The sequence below is a fragment of the Carcharhinus amblyrhynchos genome, chromosome 35, assembly GCF_965287045.1.
Source record: "Carcharhinus amblyrhynchos chromosome 35, sCarAmb.v2.hapA, whole genome shotgun sequence".
Taxonomy (NCBI): domain Eukaryota; kingdom Metazoa; phylum Chordata; class Chondrichthyes; order Carcharhiniformes; family Carcharhinidae; genus Carcharhinus; species Carcharhinus amblyrhynchos.
The window spans coordinates 10,071,173-10,090,536 of NC_137358.1; the positions used below are offsets into that span (position 1 = coordinate 10,071,173).

The following is a 19,364-nucleotide window of genomic DNA, read 5'->3' on the forward strand; positions in this document are numbered from 1 at the left end:
GAATAAATAAACCTTAACTTTTGACACGAAGGGGCAATTTAGCATGGCCAATCCACTCGAACCCACACATCTTTGGACTGTGGGAGGAAACCGGAGCACCTGGAGGAAACCCACGCAGACACAAAGAGAATGTGCAAATTCCACACAGACAGTGACCCAAGGCCAGAATTGAACCCGGGTCCCTGGCGCTGTGAGGCAGCAGTGCGATAAGAACATAAGAAATAGGAGCAGGAGTAGACCATCTGGCCCATCGAGCCTGCTCCGCCATTCAATAAGATCATGGCTGATCTCTTTGTGGACTCAGGTCCACTTACCCGCCCGCTCACCATAACACTTAATTCCTTTACTGTTCAAAAATCTACCCTTGCTTTAAAAACATTCAGTGAGGTAACCTCAATTGCTTCATAGGGCAGGGAATTCCACAGAGTCACAACCCTTTGTGTGAAGAAGTTCCTCCTCAACTCAGTCCTAAATCTGCTTCCCCTTATTTTGAGGTCATGCCCCCTAGTCCTAGTTTCACCCCCCAGTGGAAACAACTTCCCTGCTTCTATCTTATCTATTCCTTTCATAATCTTATATGTTTCTATAAGATCTCCCCTCTGAATTCCAATGAGTATAGCACCAGTCTACTCAGTCTCTTCTCATAAGCCAACCCTCTGAACTCCGGAATCAACCTAGTGAATCTCCTCTGCACCCTCTCCAGTGCCAGTATATCCTTTCTCAAGTAAGTAGACCAAAACTGTACACAGTACTCCAGGTGTGGCCTCACCAGCACCTTATACAGCATCAACATAATCTCGTTGTTTTTAAACTCCATCCCTGTAGCAATAAAGGACAAAATTCCATTTGCTTCTTAATTACCTGCTGCACCTGCAAACCAACTCTTTGAGATTCTTGCACAAGGACACCCAGGTCCCTCTGCACAGCAGCATGCTGCAATTTTTTACCATTTATATAATAGTCCATTTTGTTGTTATTCCTGCCAAAATGGATGACTTCACATTTACCAACATTGTACTCCATTTGCCAGACCCTCACCCACTCACAGATTATCTATATCCCTTTGCAGACTTTCAGCATCCTTTGCCACTAATCTTAGTGTCATCTGCGAATTTTGACACACCACACTTGGTCTCCAACTCCAAATCATCTCTGTAAATCGTAAATAATTGCGGTCCCAACACTGAACCCTGAGGCACACCAGTCGCCAACCAGAAAAACACCCATTTACCCCCACTCTTTGCTTTCTGTTAGTTAACCAATCCTCTATCCATGTTAATACCCGTAACACCGTGCACCTTTATCTTATGTAGCAATCTCTGGTGCGGTACCTTGTCAAATGCCTTCTGGAAATCCAAATACACCACATCCACAGGTTCCCCATTGTCCACTGCACGTGTAACGTTCTCTAAGAATTCCACCAAATTAGTCAGACATGACCTTCCCTTCATGCTGCATCTTACCAATGGGACAATTTATATCCAGATGCTAACCATTGTGTCACCGTGCCACCCCTTTGTGGGGAGGGGGTCAGGAGAAAGAACCTGATTCCCGTGACACCACATCCCAACAAGCGTCAACACTGACCGTGATTCCAGTGAAGGTGGACAAATATTATGAACAAGTCAGCAGTCAGCCCCGTGTCAGACTGAGTACAGCAAAAACAAAACACACTCAGACAAACATGGCAATCTGGCACCATTAAAGCAACAGGAAAGATCATGAGGTACAACAGTTGATACACATCAGAACTGGCAAGACTGCTTAAATAAAACAACAGCAAGAACAAACCATAAGCCGGGTTTCTTTGTTCGGTGTCCAGGAGCGCAGTTTTATTGCCTGGACCTCTGACATTGCTGGAATCTGACATGGGTTCTTTGGCCTGGTACGCTCTGATCATTCTGTTTGAGTTGCGGAGGTCTCAACGCCCTGGTGGAATGTGGCCCAAGCAGATTTGAAGCTGTCTATTTCTGACCTTCAAGCCTCTCCCTCAGTTCCCAGGCTCACACGTGAAGAATGATCATTTTTATCAAGGGCCAGGGCTTGCCCAGTTATCGCTCCCTCCCTCACACCCTCTCTCATGCACACTCTCTGTTTTTCATCCTTACCTGGCATGTAGGCGTCCAACTGGCTGGGCCGGCATTTATTGCCCATCCCTAATTGCCCTTGAACTGAGTGGCTTGCTGGGCCATTTCAGAGGGCAGTTACAAGTCATAGAGTCATTGAGGTTTACAGCATGGAAATAGGCCCAACTTATCCATTCTGCCCTTTTTTTAAAAATCACTAAACTAGCCCCAATTGCCCGCATTTGGCCCATATCCCTCCATACCCATCTTACCCATGTAGCTGTCTAAATGCTTTTTAAAATTGTGCCCACCTCTACTACTACTTCTGATAGCTTGTTCCAGATACTCACCACTCTGTGTGAAAATACTGACTCTCTGGACCCTTTTGTATCTCTCCCCTCTCACCTTAAACCCATGCCCTCTAATTTTAGACTCCCTTACCTATGGGAAAAGATATTGACCATCTAGCTGATCTATGCCCCTCATTATTTTATAGACCTCTGCAAGATCACCCCCTAAGCCTTCCACACTCTGTGGAAAAATGTCCCAGTCTATTCAGTCTCTCCTTATAACTAAAACCATCAAGTCCTGGTAGCATCCCAGTAAATCTATTCTGCAGTCTTTCTAGTTTAATAATATCCTTTCTATAATAGGGTGAAGAGTACTCCAAGTGTGATCTTACTAATGTCTTGTACAACTTCAACAAGGCATCCCCACATTGTTGTGGATCTGGAGTCACATGTAGGCCAGGCCAGGTAAGAATTCATTCCCTAAGGGACATTAGTGAACCAGATAAGTTTTTGCGACAATCGACAATGTTTTCCTAGTCACAATTAGACTTTTATTCAATTCGTATTTCACCATCTGCTATGGTGGGATTTGAACCAGGGTCCCCAAAGCATTACCCTGGGTCTCTGGACTACTAGTCCAGTGACAATACCAGTAAGCCACCACCTCTCCCTGTTGCTGTTACTTGTCTGGCAATCCAGAGGCCCCAAGATAATACTTAGGGGGCATGTGACCCAGGGTAACACTCTGAGGACCCGGGTTTGAATCCCACCATGGCTGATGGTGAAATTTGAATTCAATTCTTAGTGGTAATACCATTTTGCCAATGCTTCCCCTCAAGCACGGTGGTTAGCACTGCTGCCTCACGGCGCCAGGGTCCCGGGTTCAATTCAGGCCTCGGGTGACTGTCTGCGTAGAGTTTGCACAGAAAGTTCCCTGAACAACCATATGGATAAAAGCAAATTACTGCGGAGGCTGGAACCTGAAACCAAAAAAGAAAACACTGGAAAATCTCAGCAGGTCTGACAGCATCTGTAAGGAGAGAAAAGAGCTGACGTTTCGAGTCCAGATGACCTTTCGTCAAAACTAAAAGGCCTAGAAAGTGGGAGATATTTATACTGCAGGGGAAGGGAATGAAAGATGAGTCATAACCACAGAAACCAGGGGAAAGACTAAGAGATGCTAATGGTTTTAGCTGCCCTGCCATTTGGCCGTTCACATTTGTTATTCTAAGGACTGCCATTAGCAGCCTTTCCCCGGGTTTCTGTGGCTATGACTCATTTTTCATTCCCTCACCCTGCAATATATCTCCCACATTCTGTGCCTTTTAGTTTTGACAAAGGGTTGTCTGGACTCAAAAGTCAGCTCTTTGCTCTCCTTACAGATGCTGCCAGACCTGCTGAGATTTTCCAGCGTTTTCTCTTTTGGGCCCTGAACAACCAACTGTCTAGCAATCCAGAGGCCCCAAGATAATACGTAGGGGGCATGAGACCCAGGGTAACGTTCCAAGGACCCAGATTCGAATCCTGATGGTGAAATTTGGACAGTAGGGGGGATGGGCTGGGTTTGCCAGTTTGCTGACTGGGTGGGGTCAGTGTTTCTCTGAAGGCGTTTGATAAGCCGAAATAAATCCGCTCCCTTATCGTTCAATCTTGAGGTCCAACTAACCTGAAAACAACGTGGACACGAGAACAAAGTATGGCAGGAATGGGATACCTACTACGGAAAGCTTTCATAAAGTTGTTTCCAAGGAACACCAGATTCTGCAGTCCAGGATTGAACTGATCCATGATGTTCTGCAATCGGACACAAAGACAATTAGAGGACCAGACAACACAAGCAGTGAATTACAAAGGATCAAGTCCATCTTGCTTTGACCCACAGGGTCAAATGAATTACTGAGCTTTTTATTAAATTCAAGGAAAGAAAACAGGAGCGCAAGGAGAGAAAGACTGTTCTGTTCTTGGCTTACGGATCTAAAGGCAGGCAAATACTTGATCGGAACATTTTGTCACTCAGAGAACTTTGCACAGTTATTTTCTCTCGCTTGTTTTGGCAGCGCGTGACAAAATATTAAAATAAAATTACTAAGAGGTGCTTTGGCGGCGCATGACAAAATACTAAAATTACTAAGAGGTGCGGTGGGGGGGGTATAGAAGAGTTGGAATGAAAGCACATTTACACTTTTTTTAAAAACTCTCTGCGATTTTTAAGATTTTTGTTGACGGGATCTGACTTCCAAGAGGCCAGTGAATCGAATGACTGCGTTTCTCATAATCGCCAGACGTCTCAAAGCAGCTTACAGTCAAGAAAGAGCTTTCAGAAAAGCGGTCAACTGTGGAAAACAACCCGCGCACAGCAAGACCCCAGAAACAGTAACGTGATAACGAGCAGTTTAGACCAGCTTTAGATACTTCCAGTAAAGCAAACAACTTAATCAATTGAAAAATAAAAGTCAGTTAAACCAAATTGCCCCTTAGGGTCCAAAGATGTGCAGGTTAGATGGATTAGTCATGGGATCAAGCAGGTGGTGGGGCTGGGTAAGATATTCTGTCAGAGAATGGGTGCAGACCCTATGGGCTGAATGGCCTCTTCCTGTATTGTCAGGATTCTATGAAATGATAGCCCCCACCACCCCGCTCCCCCCCCCCCCCCCACCCCCCGCAGGGCACGATGATTAAAGAAAAAAAATATAAAAGGAACTTTATCCAACTAAATTAAGTTGTTGCCCTGGAGGCCAATAATGCATTTCAGTGCCGATGGTTCCCACAGCACGGACGGTGCCAAACTAGTGGAGGCCGCATACACCCTCTCCAAGGACACAAGGCCATGAATGTAGCTATGGGAGAGGGGCCAACAGCTGGGTCGAATGATTTATCTGTTTGAAGGGTTGGTCCATGGATAAGAATTGGCCAAGATACCAGGGAGCTCCTCCTCAATACAGTGCCATGGGAATTCCTGACCCGGCAGAAGTGGCCCCTCGGTTTAACTCATTTAGCCAGCTAACCCCCTTGACACTAGGGTCAATTTAGCACGGCCAGTCAACCTAGCCCACGCATCTTTAGAGTACGGGGGAAACCGGAACACCCGGAGGAAACCCAGGCAGACACGGGGAGAATGTGCAGACTCCACATAGGCAGTGACCCAAGGCCGGAATTGAACCTGGGACCCTGGCACTGTTAGGCAGCAGTGCTAACCACTGCGCCACCACGCCCAGCTCTTTTGACCCGGGTTCCTAGCGCTGTGGGGCAGTGAATGAGTGCTAACCACTGTGCCACCTTGCGTATGCCCTATCATTACAGTACTGTGAAATTGGACTTCCCTGGGACAGCAAATTGCGTAACCTGTGCAAAACAAATTAATTGAAGTTTGAGGATTTAGCTTGTCGACTGACACAAACGGTGTTCTTTTATTCTTCCATGGGTGTGGGCATCGCTGGCATGGCTGGCATTCATTGCCCAGCCCTAATCGCCCTTGAACTTGAGTGGCTTGCTAGGCCATTTCAGAGAGCAGTTAAGAGTCTGGAGGCATGTGTAAAGTTCATTTATTAGTGTCACAAGTAGGCTCACATTAATGCTGCAATGAAGTTACTGTGAAAATCCCCCAGTCACCACACTCCAGCACCTGTTCGGGTGCACTGAGGGAGAATTTAACACAGCCAATGCACCTGAACAGCACGTCTTTCAGACTGTGGGAGGAAACCCATGCAGACACGGGGAGAACGTGCAGACTCCACACGGACAGTGACCCAAGCCAGGAATCGAACCCAGGTTCCTGGTGTTTTGAGGCAGCAGTGCTAACCACTGTGCCACCCAAAAAGCAAGGTTCCACTGAGACTTGAACTTGGATCGAGGGTAGGAGTCATTGTCGGATTTTAAAGTTTTAAGTATGTTTATTAGTGTCGCAAGCAGGCTTCCATTAACACTGCCATGAACTATGAAAATCCCCTAGCCGCCACTCTCTGGGTGCCTGTTCAGATACACTGAGGAAGAATTTGGCACGGCCAATCCACCTAACCAGCACGTCTTTCGGACTGTGGGAGGAAACTGGAGCACCCAGAGGAAACCCACACAGACATGGGGAGAGCGTGCAGACTCCACACAGACATGGGGAGAGCATGCAGACTCCACACAGACAGTGATCCAAGCCAGGAATCAAACCAGGGCCCCTGGCGCTATGAGGCAGCAGTGCTAATCACTGTGCCACCCAATCCTTTGATTTGTTGCCCATCCCTAATTGCCCTTGAACTTGAGTGGCTTGCTCAGCTGCCTCAGAGGGTAGTTGAGAGTCTGGAGTCACGTGTCAGTGAGGATGGTCGATCTCCTTCCCTATTGGGGGGCATTAATGAAACAGATTGGGCGTTTACAATAATGGTTTCATGGTCATCAGTTTAACTCCATGGTGGGATTCGAACCCCCGGAGCTGGGGTCTCCAGACCGTCGGTCCGGTGACAGTACCACTCTGCCACCACCTCCCCATAGTAGAATGAGCTAAGAATAGCCTGCCAGGTTTACTGTTAATAAATGATGGGCTGTTAAACTGATATCTTTACAATCAACAATTAACTGATTAATAGAACTTGATATTCCCCACTCCAGTCTCTACCTCACAGTGCAAGAGGGAGAGTTACATTCTGGCCACCCTAACCTGGCAGGGGTTGGGGGGGGTGGAAATAAAAGGCAGCCAGAATACCTTCAAGTGTTTTACTGGGTCAGGTTTCAATGCACTGAGATAGAATGATAGATGAAAGGCAGCAGCAGCAATAACTTAACAAGATGTCCAGTGAATGTCTCTCTGACTGTTTTTGCAGGAACAAATGCTGCCTGGATTCTAAGGCTGAATAATTTCTGCCCTACCCCCTCTCTGAATGTTTCCTGAGCCAATACAAAAGTTTAGTTAGACCACATTTGGAGTATTGTCTGGTCACCACACTATCAAGACATGGTTTCTTTGGAGAGAGTGCAAAGAAGGTTCACCAGGATATTGCCTGGTCTCGAGGGTGTTGGCTACGAGGAGAGGTTGGATAAACTCAGATTGTTTTCACTGCAAAGACAGAGGCTGAGGGGAGACCTGATAGACTAAGTAATGAGGGGCACAGACAGGGTGGATAGTCAGGGGCTTTTTCCCAAGGGGGAAAAAGGTCAACAACAAGACGGCACAAGGTAAGAGGGGGTAAGTTTAGTGGAGATGTGCGGGGAAAGTATTTCACACAAAGGTTGGTGGGTGGAACACGCTGCCAGTGGTGGAAAGCACATTCAAGGCTTATCTTGATAGACACATGAACGGGAGGCGAACAGAGGGATAGAATCCACATATGGGCACAGGCTTGGTGGGCCGAAGGGCCTGTTCCTGTGATGTATTGTTCTTTGATAGGATTAAATATGGCAGAGTAGGAGGGGGTGCGCGATGGGGATTGTACCAGCACTTTGGTTGGGCCGAATGGCCTGTTTCTGTGCTGTAAATTCTATACAAAAAGCCACTTGTGCTAAAATGTCATGAGATAGAATCATAGAATCCCTACAGTGCAGAAGAGGGCCATTCAGTCCATCGAGTCTGCATCGACCACAATCCCACCCAGGCCCTGTCCTCTGTAACTGCATGCATTTACCCTGCTAATCCCTCTGATACTAAGGGGCAATTTAGCATGGCCAATCCGCCTAACCTGCACATCTTTGGAGTGTGGGAGGAAACCGGAGCACCCGGAGGAAACCCATGCAGACACAGGGAGAACGTGCAAGCTCCACACAGGCAGTGACCTGAGCTGGGAATTGAACCCAGGTTCCCTGGCGCTGTGAGGCAGCAGTGCTAACTCAATGTGCCACTCTGCTCATGATTCTTCTATTTATTGCAAACCAATCATAAAACAGGAACGATTCCTAGACTCCAGGGATTAAATTATGAGGAGAGATTAGAGAGATTAATCTCTCAAATTCAGAAGATTGAGGGGGAGGTGATCTGTTAGCAGTCTACTAAATATTTACAGGGAAAGACAGGGTGGATAAGGATAAATTGTTGCCAGTAGTTGAAGGTTCTGGAACCAGGGGCCATAATCTAAAAATTAGGGCCAAACCATTCAGGAGAGATGTTCGAAAACACTTCTACACGCAGAGAGTGGGGGAGGTTTGGAACTCTCTTCCTCAAATGGCAGTGGATGTTGGTTCAATTGTTAGGTTTAAGTCTGAGATGGACAAAGATTTATTGAGTAGGGATGTCAAGGGATATGGGCCTAGGGCGGATACATAGAGTTAGAGACACAGATCAGCCATGATCTTGTTAAGTGTAGGAGCTGGTTCGAGGGGCTGAACGTTCATAGAATCCCTACAGTGCAGAAGGAAGCCATTTAGCCCAATGAGTCCGCACTTACCACAATTCCCCACACCCCCCCCCCCCCCAAGACCCTATCCCATAACCTCACACATTTACCCCGACATTAAGGGGCAATCAAGCCACAACTTTGGAGTGTGGGAGGAAACCGGAGCACGCGGAGGAAACCCACGCAGACACGAAGAGAAGGCGCAGACTCCGCACAGTCACCTGAGGCCAAGGAATTGAACAGGGGTCCCTGACACTGCGAGGCAGCAATGCCAATCACTCTACCAGCGTGTCGCCCACGTTCTGATGTAACTGCAGCTCACTGAGTGGAGACCACACTTTCTAGACAGCAATACAGGGATGGACAGTATTTAGACCCCAGTCAATCCCTGCTATAACACAGCTACGTAAGGCAACACTCACCTGGTAGGTGTTCAATGTCGACCGGTAGATTTGATCTGCTGAGAGAGCCATGGTCCCAGGCAGGGCAAGGAAATATAAATATTATAAGGTTGAGAAACGCAGGAGAGATTTCAGAACAACAACAAAAAAGTCTTTTTCTTTCCTTTTCCCCCCCTTCCTGACATTAAGATTCTCCCCGTTGGAGGACGGAGACTGCAGCTACAGCCCAGATGCAAGGCGGATCATTTTAATTATTTATTAACTCGTATAGAAGTTCCTTTGCTCTTTGTTACTCCTCTGTGTCCGACAGGAACTCCCGACTCTTTCCCACGGAGCCAGTTCAAAACGGCTCAAATTCACTCGGATTGATGACAGCAGAGGTTTAAACAATGTTTCTTGTAAGATGTACAACTTCTCTAATTTCACTACCACCCCGCCCCCCGCCCCCCCCCCAACTGCCCCACACACCCCATCTCTCTGAAAACTGCAAATGCAGCCCCCCCACCCCCACCACCAGAGAGACAGTAGCTGTAGTGAAATGGTTAGAGTGTTGACAGCTGTTGTCACCACCACCATCTCCCCCTCCCGTCACCGCAAGCTGAGCTGGGTGATGGCTACTGAATCACCTTACTCTGCTACAAACTCTAACTGCAGACACACCATCACACACCATTAAAATCCCAACAGTGCAGGAGGAGGCCATTTGGCCCATCGAGTCTGCACCAATTCTCTGAAAGAGCATCTTACCCCAGGCTTATCCCTGTATCCCCGCGCATTTACCACAGCTAATCCACCTAACCTGCACATCAGGAGCAATTTACCATGAATAATGCACCTAATTTACACATCTTGGGATACTAAGGGGCAATTTAGCATGGCCAATCCACTCTAATTTACACATCTTTGGACACTAAGAGGCAATTTCGCATGGCCAATCCATCTAACCTGCATATCTGTGGATGCAAAGGGGCAATTTAGCATGGCCAATCCACCTAACCTACACATCTTTGGATTCTAGGGGGCAATTTAGCATGGCCAATGAAACTGGCTATGCATAAATAAAGAGGCCTATTTGCCTGTTCTTTTTATTGACAATGTAAATGTTTGTACCCCGCATTCTGCCAGCCCATTTGATGCCAGGTGGTACGATGACAACCTCACAAGGCAAATGCCATTGGACTTGAGAAATTTTTGGAATTCTTCTGCCATGAATGATGTGCCATCATCCGACACCGCCACCTCTGGAATGCCACGGATAGCAAATACCTTCCTTAACTTGTCGATGGTGGCCATGGCTGTAGTCTGCATCATAAGGAACATATGACCCATAAATGGCCCAGCCAAATCTACATGGTCAGCCAGGCCACTCCCATGGTTGCAATTTCACTGGTGCTGGTAAAGCCTGTTGAGCTTCACAACTGGGGCACTGACTAACCATCTTTTCTACTTCCTTGTCAACCACAGAATCCCTACAGTGCAGAAGGAGGCCATTTGGCCCATCCAGTCTGCACCAACAATAATCACAGCCAGGCCCTATCCCCGCTTAGTTACCCTGGCAATCCCCCTAACCTATCACATCCTGGACACTAAGGGTTAATTTAGCATGACCAATCAATCTAACCCACGTATCTTTGAACTGTGGGAGGAAACTTGAGCACACAGGGAAAACCCATGCAGACATGGGGAGAATGTGCAGACTCCGCAAAGACAGTGAGCCAAACCAGGAATCGAACCCCCGTCCCTGGTGTTGAGAGGCAGCAGTGCCAATGACTGTGCCACCATGCAGCCCTGTCAATGCCCGGCCACCACACATAACTGCTGGCTAAGGCCTTCATTCTACTTTGACCTGGATGAGAGTAGGCAGTTCTTATAAGAACATAAGAAATAGGAGCAGGAGTAGGCCATCCAGCCCTTCGAGCCTGCCCCGCCATTCAATAAGATCATGGCTGATCTGTCGTGGCTCAGTTCCACTTTCCCGCCCTCTCCCCATAACCCTTAATCCCCTCTCTTATCAAAAACCCATCAACCCGCGTCTTAAAAATATTTAGCGAGGCAGCCTCCACCACTTCAACGGGCAGAGAATTCCAGAGATTCACCACCCTTTGAGTGAAGAAGTTCCTCCTCAACTCCGTTCTAAACCGGCCCCCCTTTATCTTATAACCGGAGTTTCATGGAATCATAGAAATCCTACAGTGCAGGAAGAGGCCATTTGGCCCATCGAGTCTGCACCAATCACAATCCTGCCCAGGCTCTACCCCCTTATCCCTACATATTTACCCACTAATCCCTCTAACCTACGCATCTCAGGGCACTAAGGGGCAATTTTAGCATGGCCAATCAACCTAACCCACACATCTTTGGACTGTGGGAGGAAACCGGAGCACCCAGAGGAAACCCACGGAGACATGAGGAGAACTTGCAAACTCCACACAGACAGTGTGGAGTTTGCACATTCCCAAGCCGGGAATTGAACCCAGGTCCCTGGAGCTGTGAAGCAGCAGTATTAACCACTGTGCTACCATGCCGCCCCAGCTGTCTCCCATAAAAACAGAAAAACACAGGCAATAGGAGGAGGCCACGTGGACCTTTGAATCGATCCTGAACCCTAAGACGGTAACTCCTTCTATTGAAAAGTACATTTCTCCCGTTTCAGCCTAACCCCTTTCATAGTATCAGGACATCCTCACATACTTTATTGCCAATGCAGTACAGTTCAAACGTAGTCACCATTGTAACATAGGAACAAGCAATAATATGTAGCAACTAATTTGGTTCCAAGGTTGTCTTTAAACAACACTGGTCAATGACAGGCATTCATCAAGAAAAATCAGATATGTGAAATACGGGAGCTGGGGCTTTTCTCTTTAGAGCTGAGGAGGATGAGAGGCGACTTAATAAAGGTTTAGAAGATGATGAGGGGGATTGATAGAGTGAACATGCAGAGATTATTTCCTCGGGTGGATGTAGCTGGTATTAGGGGGCATAACTATAAGGTTGGCAGATATAGGAGGGATGTCCAAGGTAGATTCTTCACTCAGTGGTTGGGGTGTGGAATGCACTGCCTGCTGTGATAGTGGAGTCGGACACTTTAGGAACTTTCAAGCGGTTATTGGATAGGCGCATGGGCCACACCAGAATGATAGGGAGTGGGATAGCTTGATCTTGGGTTTGGACATAGCTCAGCACAACATTGAGGGCCAAAGGGCCTGTACTGTACTGTACTATTCTATGTTTCTATGAAATTCCGAGTGCCAGTTGGGATTCAAAAAGGGAAGGCGTTTCCTACTGGTGACCATCCACTGCAATCAACTGTTCCAGGAAGTCTTGGCTTTGACTCTAATCACCACTAGGAAAGTCCTTCACAAAGTTCACAGAGGTGAGTAAAATTTATGGAAAAATTGATATTATTCTTCATGTGTGTCACAACTGCAGTGGAATTTGACCTGCAATATAATTAAATGATTAAGACTGTGCTTTAGAGTGGAGAAAGACTTTGTTTCCTTATCAATTGGCTTTTAAGTGCATTACATCAAACAATGGCTCGGGATTTGCCGTGACAATCACACTTCAACCGTCAGCACTTGCTGTCATTACTCCTCTGAAAGTCCCAGCAACCTCAGGCGTTTGGATACGTGTGGACTAACATCCAGAAGTTTCTCCTCCTGAAGTGATCTGCAGAGGGTCACTTGTACTCTGTAACAGAACGAAGATGGCTTGATGTATCAATAAAAGGCTCCAATCTACTGACTCCATCTACACTTCCCGTTGCCTCGGAAAAATAGCCAGCATAATTAAGAACCTCACACACCCCAGACACTCACTCTTCCACCTTCCCCCCTCGGGAAAAAGATACAAAAGTCTAAGATCACATACCAACCGACTCAAGAACCGCTTCTCCCTTCTGTCATCAGACTTCTGAATGGACTTACCTTGCATTATGTTGATCTTTCTCCACATCCTAGCTATGACTGTAACACTACATTCTGCACTCACATATTCTTTTTTCCTTCTCTATGAACGGTATGTTTTGTCTGTAGAGCGTGCAAGAAACAATACTTTTTCCTGTATACTAATACATGTGACAATAATAAATCAAATCTTTGTGGTATACATATATATTATATATACACACACAAGTACTGACCAGATTACAAATGTGACTGCTCTACTGGACTCCCTGGCTCCAACCGCGAGCCCCGCATCGACCCGTGGTACACACCCCCCTGCCAATTAGTTCAGCTTCTGCCATGACAACCCATAGGGTCCACACCAAACACGTGGCTCTCAGGAAATTCCCACCCCTTAAAAGGGCCACACCACACTCTGACATTACAAGTCTTGCTATAAATCCCTCCAAAGTGCTGACTGAGGTGTGATTGTCCTTTTTTTCCCTTTGTGAGAGAGCAATATTGCAGAGTCGGGGGAAATCAGTCAGCTCAATTAGCCGCACAGCTCTTGTGATGCAGAGCGATGCCAACAGTGTGGGTTCAATTCCCATCCCGGCTGAGGTCATGCACGAAGGCCCCCGCCTTCTCAACCTTGCCCCTCGTCTGAGGAGTGGTGATCCTCAGGTTAAATCATCACCAGTCATCCCTTCCCCCTCAGAGCAGCCTATGGTCATCTGGGACGGCAGTAACTTTCATTTGATTGCTAAATAACTTTGCTTGTCTGGAATAGTGAAGCCAACGGTTGTGGAATGTCAGAACGCTCCTCAAAGGTGGCAAATAGGCCACCTGTTTTTAAAAACAGGGGGAGTGGGGGGAATCAGGCTATTGAATTCGATGATCAGCCATGATCCAAATGAATGGCAGAGCAGGCTCGAAGGGGCCGAATGGCCTCCTCCTGCTTTTATTTTCCGTGACACTGCGTAAAAACATTAAGGAGGCCTCTGGTTGGGATTTTCTGGCCCTTCCTGCTGGTGGGATCTTCCAGCCCCGCTGAAGGTGACTTGCAACCCGCTCCACATTTCCCCCATCTCCCACCTTCCCCCCCCACCCACCACCACCACCACCACCACCCCGTGTTCCCCAGCAGCGGGACAGTCGAGCTACGCAAAACACTGTAGACATCGCCAGGACTGGAAGGTCTCACACTGGCTGGCCAACGATGAGCCACCTCCGCCAACAGCAAACACACTGGGAGAGGGTAGCGGGGAGGGGTGGGCGTTCTGAAAATCCCACCCCGTATCTTTAGTTTAGCTTCTATCTTCACACAGCGGTGGGGTTATTTTGCTATCAGAAAACATAGTTGAAAGTGAAGGGCTCTGAGTGCTTGGGGTTGCAGCGCTAAATTTGACTGGTTGTCCGTAAGACCATAAGATATCGGAGCAGAGTCCAACCATTCGGCTCAGCAAGTCCGCTCTGCCATTCAATTATGCTGATATGTTTCTCAATTCTCATTCTCCTGCCTTATCTCCATAACCTTTGATTCCCCTTGCCAATCAAGAACCTATCTTTCTCTGTCTTGAATACACACAAAAGTAAAGTTTATTTATTAGTCGCAAGTAAGGCTGACATTAACACTGCAATGAAGTTACCGTGAAATTCCCCTAGTTTGGGTCAATGCCCCCTAACCAGCACATCTTTCAGAATGTGGGAGGAAACCGGACACCCGGAGGAAACCCACACAGACACAGGAGAACGTGCAAACTCCACACAGACAGTGATCCAAGGTTACAGGGATAGGGCAGGAGAGAGGGCCTAAATATGAAACTCTGCCCAAGGGTCAGTGCAGACTTGATGGGCCAAATGGCCTCTTCTGCACTGTAAGGATTCTATGCTTTTTCAATGGCCTCCTTTCCATCATAGGGTCAGAAGTGGGAACGCTCACCGATGATTGCACAATCGTCAGCACCATTCATGACTCCAGGGATATTGAAGCATTCGTGTCCAAATGCAGCAAGACCCGGACAATACCCAAACTTGGGCTGACAAGTGGCAAGTAACATTCATGACACACAAGTGCCAGGCAATGGCCATCTCCAACAAGAAGCAATCTATGCATCAGCCCTCGACAGTGGTACTACCTCGCTGAATCTCCCCAATATCAACATTCGGGGGGAGAAGGGGGGAGATGCGGTTTAACATCGACCAGAAACTGACTGGACCAGCCATACGAATACAGGAGCAGGCTGGGAATCCTGCAGCAAGTAACACATCTCCTGACAGTAATGAGTCACTCACTGTGCAGCACATGGGTTTACATCCTACAATAGGAATGCACAACTTCCCCAAGGGCTCGCCTTGTCTTTTTCAATGCCTCATAATCCTATCCAGCTGACCCCTGCTTGTATACTTCCCCTCAGATGAGACTGTGCATACTAGGAATGGATGTACCCAATTTAATACACTGTGGTCTCAAAGCAGTAAGAAATGCTTCTCATTTAAACCCATTTAACCATGTAGACATTGCCCCCTGTTGTGTGTCTCATATAATTACATGGCATGGAATTTTCTTCCTTTGGCATGAAATAGGGTTGGAGAGCTCAGAATCCCTACAGTGCAGAAGGAGGCCACTTGGCCCATCGAATCTGCACTGACCACAATCCCACCCAGCCCCTATCCCCATAACCCCATGTATCTACCTTAGCTAGTCCACCTGACACTAAGGGTCAATTTAGCATGGCCAATCCACCTAACCCGCACATTAAAGTTAAAAGATAATTTTTCAGTCATAAGAAGGCTTACATTAATACTATATTGGAATTATTGTGAAATTCCCCTAGTCGCCACACTTCAGCACCTGTTTGGATCAACGCACCCTAACCAGCACATCTTTGGACTGTGGGAGGAAACCGGAGCACCCGGAGGAAACCCACGTGGACACGGGGAGACCGTGCAGACTCCACACAGACAGTGACCCAACTGGGAAACAAACCTGGGTCTCTGGCGCTGTGAGGCAGCAGTGCTAACCACTGTACCACCATACCGCCCCCAAGCTACACTGATGTGACTCTGGAGTCACATGTAGGCCAGACCAGGTGAGGACGGCAGATTTAGTGAACCAGATGTGTTTCTCTGACAATCGACCATGGTTTCACAGTCATCAGTAGATTCTTAATTCCAGATTTTTTTGCTGAATTCAAATTCTACATCTGCCATGGTGGTATTCGAACCCAGGTTCTCAGGACATTAGCTGAGTTTCTGTATTAATAGTCTAGCAATAATATCACTAGCCTCCCCATGAAAACATCTCTGTCCACGTGGGTTTCCTCCAGGTGCTCCTGTTTCCTCCCACAGTCCAAAAATGAGCAGGTTTGGTTGATTGGCTATGCTAAATTGACCCTTAGTGTCAGGAGGACTAGCAAGAATATGGGGTTATGGAGATCAGGCCTGGGTGGGATTGTGGTTGGTGCAGACTTGCTGGGCCGAATGGCCCTCCTTCTGCACTGTCAGGGTTCTATGTTGTGGGTCTTATTCCCCTCCTTCGAGAGGAGTCACACTCAATGGTTTATTCGATATAGACTCATGATAGAGAAAAATATAGAAACTATTCTATTTATAATTGTATCACTGAGCTTGAATCTGGGCCACGACATCTGTTCAAATGATTAAATTAGGTGTTAACAGGATGGTTTATATTAGTGGGGCTTTAGTAAGACAGTTTAAACACAGGCTGTTGATGGCTTCATCGTGGTGAGTTTTTTTTGGGAAAAGGAGCAGTGAAAAACAAACAGTAGCTCCATCACATTCTCAGAATGTCTCAGGCAGCAGACACACAGGAACACGGGAGGTGATGGCCTAGTGATATTATCGCTAGACTGTTAACACAGAAACTCAGCTCATGTTCTGGGGACCCGGGTTCGAATCCCGCAACGGTTGATGGTGAAATTTGAATTCAATAAAAAAATCTGGAATCGACTGATGACCAGTGGCACAGTGGTTGGCACTACTGCCTCACAGTGCCAGGGACCCGGGTTCAATTCCCAGCTTGGGTCACTGTCTGTGTGGAGTTTGCACGTTCTCCCCGTGTCTGCGTGGGTTTCTTCCAGGTGCTCCAGTTTCCTCCCACAAAGACGTGCTGGTGACCTGCACAGGTGCTGGAGTGTGGCCACGAGGGGAATTTCACAGTAACTTCACTGCAGTGTTAATGTAAGCCTTACTTGTGACTGATAAATAAACTTTTAAAAGCCATTCCCAATTGTCGGAAAAACCCATCTGGTTCACTAATGTCCCTTTAGGGAAGGAAATCTGCCGTCCTTACCCAGTCTGGCCTACATGCAAAGTGGTTGACTCCCAACTAGGGTTGGGCAACGCCAGCCAGTGACACTCATGTCTCCCAAATGAATTTAAAAAACACCATTTACAAGTTCCCTTCCAAGTCACTCACCATCCTGACAGTGTGAAATATAGCATTGTTCCTTCACTGTTGCTGGGTTAATATTCTGGAACTCCCTTCCTAACCGGACTGCAGGCAACTCCCCATCACCTTCTCAAGGGCAATTAGGAATGGGGAATAAATGCTAGCCAAGCTTAGGATATCCCTATCCCATGAATGAATAAAAAAAACTCTTAACTATTAGAATTGTCCTTCTTTTTAAACAATAAAGAACAGTGGACATGCGGAAGGTAGAGTGCCGGTACCAAGGAGAGGCACATGGTGACAGTTAATTGTAACCGCTTGCAATGTTTCAAAGGCAATCCCCAGAACGGACTCATGGCAAGACCTACAAGTGTTGGTACATCGTCACAACATTCCACTGTACTTCTGAAGTTTGGGGGATTAACAATGTTCTGGGAATAAACCTTCCCTCTAAGGTCACAGCAACCCTACAGTACAGAAGGAGGCCATTCGGCCCATTGAATCTGCACCAACTCTCCCAGACAGAATCTTAGCCAGGCCATCCCACCCACCCTAGCCCCATAACCCCATGCATTTACCACGGCCAATCCACCTAACCAGCACATCTTTGGGAGTGCGGGAGGAAACCAGAACACCCGGAGAAAATCCCCGCAGACACGGGGAAAACATGCACACAGTCACTCTAGGCTGGAATCGAACCCGGGTCCCTGGAGCTGTGAGGCAGCAGTGCCACTTCTAAATATATGTTGAAAAGTGTTCTGTGGCCTACTCACCTCATCTTTAAATCCTTCGCTTTTTATGATCTCCTAGCAAGCTCCTCTAAGTGTGTTTCTCCACTCAACACATCAAATTCTCCAACCCCCCAACTCCCCCCTCCACCCGCCACGGCTTCTTGCACTCCACACTGCTATTGACGGCCAGTCCTGCCATTATTAATCTCCGAAATCCTCTCGCCACTTTGCCTTGCTTCCTCAGTAAAGTTCCCTTTGGTCTCCCTCTCCCCATTCACAGTGCATCTTTCCCACCTCGTTTCAACTCGCGACATTTCAATCTGCCAGATACTCTACACAAATGAGAGCAGGAGTATTCTTGCCAATTACCCACAGCCGTCTGCGATGACTAAAACTTTCCTTCTGCGAGTCCAATCCAACCATTTGGGGAAGCGAAATGTGCTTTGCTTACACAGTTATAGTCTGAGAAGTTGTAGTTATCCTTTTATTGTAACCACGTTACACACTGTCAGTGAAAATAAGGGTCAGGATTTCATAATTACAGATGACCAAACACGAGGCGTAACCTATTAACCCTTCATATTATCTCATCAGTCAGAGATTTGATTCTTATTAAATTATTTTTCAGTTTCCATCTCAGCAGGCTGATCAGAAGAACTTTGACATGATCCAGCTAGCCACACATTGCATGACACATGGCCACCAAAACCCAAGTGCGCAGTGCAAATAAATCAAAACATATCATTAAATAAGGCAGTCAGTTCAGTCTCAACCTAGGACAAAAAGAAATTATGAAAATATAAATTCAGTTCCATCATATTTCCCATTTCTGAGGCAATGTCTCCTCTTTTCCATCAAGGACTTTACAATAAAGATTTGCATTAATATAGCACCTTTCGCAAACTCAGGGTGACTTCATGTTTCTCTTGGCCAATTAAGTTCTTTTTTTTTAAGACTAGTCACAGTTGCGTTGTAGCAACACAGCAGCCAATTAGTAACTGGCGAGGACCCACAGATAGGACATTTTTTTTTGATTTGCACTCACCAAAGCGAGTGGAGTTTAAAGGTTTAATTTCTTTAACTCAAACCAAACTAATATCTCAGAACAACTCTTGCAGTATGGTGGCACAGTGGTTAGCACCGCTGTCTCACAGCGCCAGGGACCTGGGTTCCATTCGCAGCTTGGGTCACTGTCCATTTGCAAATGTCTGTGTGGGTTTCCTTTGGTTTCCTCCTACAGTCTAAGAGATGTACAGGTTAGGTG

The 19,364-nt window shown here is 47.0% G+C and overlaps 1 protein-coding gene across 1 annotated transcript in view; it reads right to left on the bottom strand.

Annotated features, from left to right (window-relative positions):
- LOC145361717 (BAR/IMD domain-containing adapter protein 2-like 2) overlaps nt 1-9,234 on the bottom strand; it is a 50,717-nt gene extending 41,483 nt beyond the window's left edge. Inside the window, exons 1-2 of the mRNA XM_080217641.1 lie at nt 9,090-9,234; nt 4,075-4,150 (exon numbers count right to left, since the gene is read on the bottom strand). Of these exons, the coding sequence (XP_080073767.1) occupies nt 4,075-4,150; nt 9,090-9,140 (127 nt within the window). The 5' untranslated portion in view covers nt 9,141-9,234. The remainder of the gene's footprint in view (nt 1-4,074; nt 4,151-9,089) is intronic.
- Between the last annotated feature and the right edge of the window lie 10,130 nt (nt 9,235-19,364).